Source organism: Mus caroli, unplaced genomic scaffold, assembly GCF_900094665.2.
Source record: "Mus caroli unplaced genomic scaffold, CAROLI_EIJ_v1.1 scaffold_4138_1, whole genome shotgun sequence".
NCBI classification, from domain to species: Eukaryota; Metazoa; Chordata; class Mammalia; order Rodentia; family Muridae; genus Mus; species Mus caroli.
The window spans coordinates 122469-126409 of NW_018389151.1; the positions used below are offsets into that span (position 1 = coordinate 122469).

Sequence of the window (3941 nt, forward strand, 5' to 3'; positions counted from 1 at the left end):
ATATATATATATATATATTCATGATGCAATTTTTAACATGATATTGAAAGTTTGAAATGTTATTGTTTTATTAGATATTTTCTTTATTTTCATTTCAAATGCTATCCGAGAGCCTCACAAGAGACAGCTATATCAGGGTACTTTCAGCAAAATCTTGCTGGCATATGCAATAGTGTCTGTGTTTGGTGGCTGATTATGTGATGGGTCCCTGGGTGGGGTAGTCTCTGGATGGTCCATATTTTCATCTTAGCACCAAACTTGGTCTCTGAAACTCCTTCCATGGGTATTTTGTTCCCTATTTAAAAAGGAAGGAAGTATCCACACGTTGGTCTTCCTTCTTCTTGATTTTCTTGTATTTTGCAAATTATATCTTGTGTATGCTAAGTTTCTGGGCTAACACCCACTTATCAGTGAGTGAATATCAAGTGACTTTTTTTGTGACTGGATTACCTCACTCAGGATGATATCCTCCAGATACATCCATTTGCCAAGAATTTCATAAATTCATTGTTTTTAATAGCTGAGTAGTACTTAATTGAGTAAAGGCACCACATTTTCTGTATCCATTCCTCTGTTGAGGGACATCTGGGTTCTTTCCAGCTTCTGGCTATTATAAATATGGCTGCTATGAACATAGTGGAGCATTTGTCCTTACTACCAGGTGGAACATTTTCTGGGTATATGCCCAGGAGAGGTATTACTGGATCTTCCAGTAGTACTATGTCCAATTTTCTGAAAACCGCCAGACTGACTTTGAGAGTGCCTGGACAACCTTGCAATTCCACCAAAAATGAAGGAGTGTTCCTTTCTCCACATCCTTGCCAGCATCTGCTGTCACCTGAATTTTTGATCTTAGCCATTCTCACTGGCATGAGGTGGAATCTCAGGGTTGTTTTGATTTGCATTCCGCTGATGGTTAATGATGTTGAACATTTTTTCATGTCCTTCTTGGTCCTTCGGTATTCCTCAGTTGAGAATTCTTTGTTTAGCTCTGTACCCCATTTTTAATGGGGTTATTTCAATTTCTGGAGTCCAGCTTCTTGAGATCTTTGTATACATTGGATGTTAGTCCCTTATCAGATTTAGGATTGGTTAAAAAGTCTTTCCCAATCTGTTGGTGGCCTTTTGGTCTTATTGACAATGTCTTTTGCCTTACAGAAGCTTTTCAATTTTATGAGATCTCATTTGTCAATTCTTGATCTTACATTACAAGCCATTGCTGTTCTGTTTAGGATTTTTTCCCCTCTGCCCATACATTCGAGGCTTTTCTCCACGTCTCCTCTATAAATTTCAGTGTCTCTGGTTTTATGTGGAGGTCTTTGATCCCCTTAGACTTGAGCTTTGTACAATGAGAGAAGAATGGATCAATTTTCATTCTTCTACATGATAACTGCCAGTTGTGCGAGTACCATTTGCTGAAAATGCTGTCTTTTTTCCACTGAGTAGCTTTAGCTCCCTTGTCAAAGATTAAGTGACCATAGGTGTGTGGATTCATTTCTGGGTCTTCAATTCTATTCCATTGATCTACCTGTCTGTAGCTGTACCAGTATCATGCAGTTTTTATCGCAATTGCTCTGTAGTAGAGCTTGAGGTCAGGCATGGTGATTCCACCAGTGGTTCCTTCATTGTTGAGAAAAGTTTTTGCTATCCTAGGTTTTTTTGTTATTCCAGATGAATTTGCAAATTGCCTTTTCTAACTCAGTGAAGAATTAAGTTAAAATTTTGATTGGGGATTGTATTGAATCTGTAGATTGCTTTTGGCAAGACCATTTTTGATAAATGTTCTACAACATTGCAGAGAAATTTTCACAATTTCTTTAACTGAAATCTCAAGTAGAGTAATCCCATTTAAAAAGATATTACATAAAATGTATATCAATATATAAAGTACACTCAATCCTCATTAATCCAAACACATTCAATATTATTACAAAAAGAGAAATAAATTTAAATGTTGAATGAGTTTATTAAATGAAAATATACAGTAATAATGAGAAATAAAATTTTGAAATGTGTAAATGACAGTGTTGGTAATGGAAAATTCTGTACCCATAGTACTGCTCTCTCAAATTTTATCAGGAATCACAGCCAACATATTTTATTCTGGCACTCAAAACATAGAAATAGAAAGTCATAGCCTGTATGGGCATCTTCACTTGTAAGAAATTAACAAATTATCTTCTGGAATAGGGAGATGCTTCATATGTTTCTAATTGATAACTTTTCATAAGTTTCTGAAATTGTTAATACAAAAAATATGTTACAATGTTTTGAAACAGAATGTAAAATAAAGGAAAGAGAAAATTCTCCTTGTGAGAAAATATTTCTCCCAATATTGACTTCTTCTGCAGGAGTCATATGCCATAAAAATTTAAAATTATGATAGATAGATTATTTGAATAAAATCTGTATATCACACAATCTGTAATACATTTAACTAAAACTGAGAGCAAATTTCCAAATGGCAGATGTACAGAACTTGGGAATCCATTATGACAGATGAAATATTAGGAGACTAATAAAGACCAGTTTATTGTAGTCTCTATGAAATAAGCCAAAAGCAATGCTTGTTCCAATATTCTTAGGTAAATCCCAAGACACAATAAGTTGGAAACTGGCAAATTAAGGGTGTCTTTCTAATAGCAAGGTCAATACTGTGGGTTATTTATTCAGGATCTACTGAGAAGATGTGACTCACAGTGAAAAACAATAGTGTACACATAAAACAATCAGAATTGGGAAAATATCCAGAATTGAAACAAAATAAATTTTGGTTATCTCCTAGAAATAAATAGCCAGAGGAACACATGGTCTACATCCCAGCATCTCTAGAATGCTTTGTCTCCTATGATAAAGTAAAATATGTAAATGAATTATGCACTTACTGCTTGTCTAGATTCCAACTGAAATAATCATTCTTCACATAACCTTGCTTTGTGGAAATAGAAAAGAAACAATAACTTTATCTCCTAGATCATTCTCAGTTTCTTTTATTCTCCAAAAGCATCTGGGGTCACTCAAATGACAAAAAATAATGGAAATCTTCAGAAACCAGAAGACAGAGATCAAAGAGAACATATCTTTCATTTCAGCAAGATATCTGCCTGAGCAAAATGCATCATATACAGTAAGATAGACAGAAACTTGTGTATTAATATTGTGTGAACCCATCCAGTTGCCACTACTTATTACTGTACTTACTTCTAAAGGACAAATGTACTTTTCTTAGCAATTTACTTTTCAGTTCCTTGTTTGCCTCTGGAGGATTCTTAAGCACTCTCTGGCCTTGGGCTTGGCATCTGAGTTCATCTGTTCAGGTAACAAATAAGGGGTATAACTTTCTGCATGATTATCCTTTTCTTCCATATTACTTATGTTTACATAAATATCAGTAGAAATATCAGGCATGATTCCTCTTGGGCAAATTTTCTAACAATCCTAGTTCATCAAACCAGTTTTCTGATGAACATTTGAAACACATAACTAAGATTACATCAGCTGTTCCAAATGAGCTTTACTAGAAATTATGTCAAAGACTCTAACTCAATTCAATTGAACTCAGTAATAAACATAACAATATCATGCAATGCCTGCATGTGACCCCAGCACTTATGGATATTGATTTTATAAGGTTTCTTTTAGTGTATATTCCTCTTCCTCTAATTCATATCTATAAATTGAATTACTTTTGGGTCATTTTTATGGAAGAATGAGTAATTTCAAGAAAATATTTTCTTAATCTTAGTTTATAAGAGTTGATTTTGTAGGGTATTTAAGGCTAGTAAAATTTTGCTTTAATTTTTCTTTAGGAAATGTTAAAAAACAAGTTGAGTGCATAGAATATCATTCTTGAATAACTTCAAATTTTATTAACATTAATTTTTAAGCCGGGCGTGGTGACCCACGCCTTTAATCCCAGCACTTGGGAGGCAGAGGCAGGC

At 34.3% G+C, this 3941-nt stretch overlaps 1 protein-coding gene across 1 annotated transcript in view; it reads right to left on the reverse strand.

Annotated features, from left to right (window-relative positions):
• Positions 1-3087, reverse strand: part of LOC110287964 (vomeronasal type-2 receptor 116-like) — a 22854-nt gene extending 19767 nt beyond the window's left edge. The window contains 2 exon segments of the mRNA XM_021154439.1: positions 2886-2958; positions 2961-3087. Of these exon segments, the coding sequence (XP_021010098.1) occupies positions 2886-2958; positions 2961-3087 (200 nt within the window).
• Positions 3088-3941: the final 854 nt, after the last annotated feature.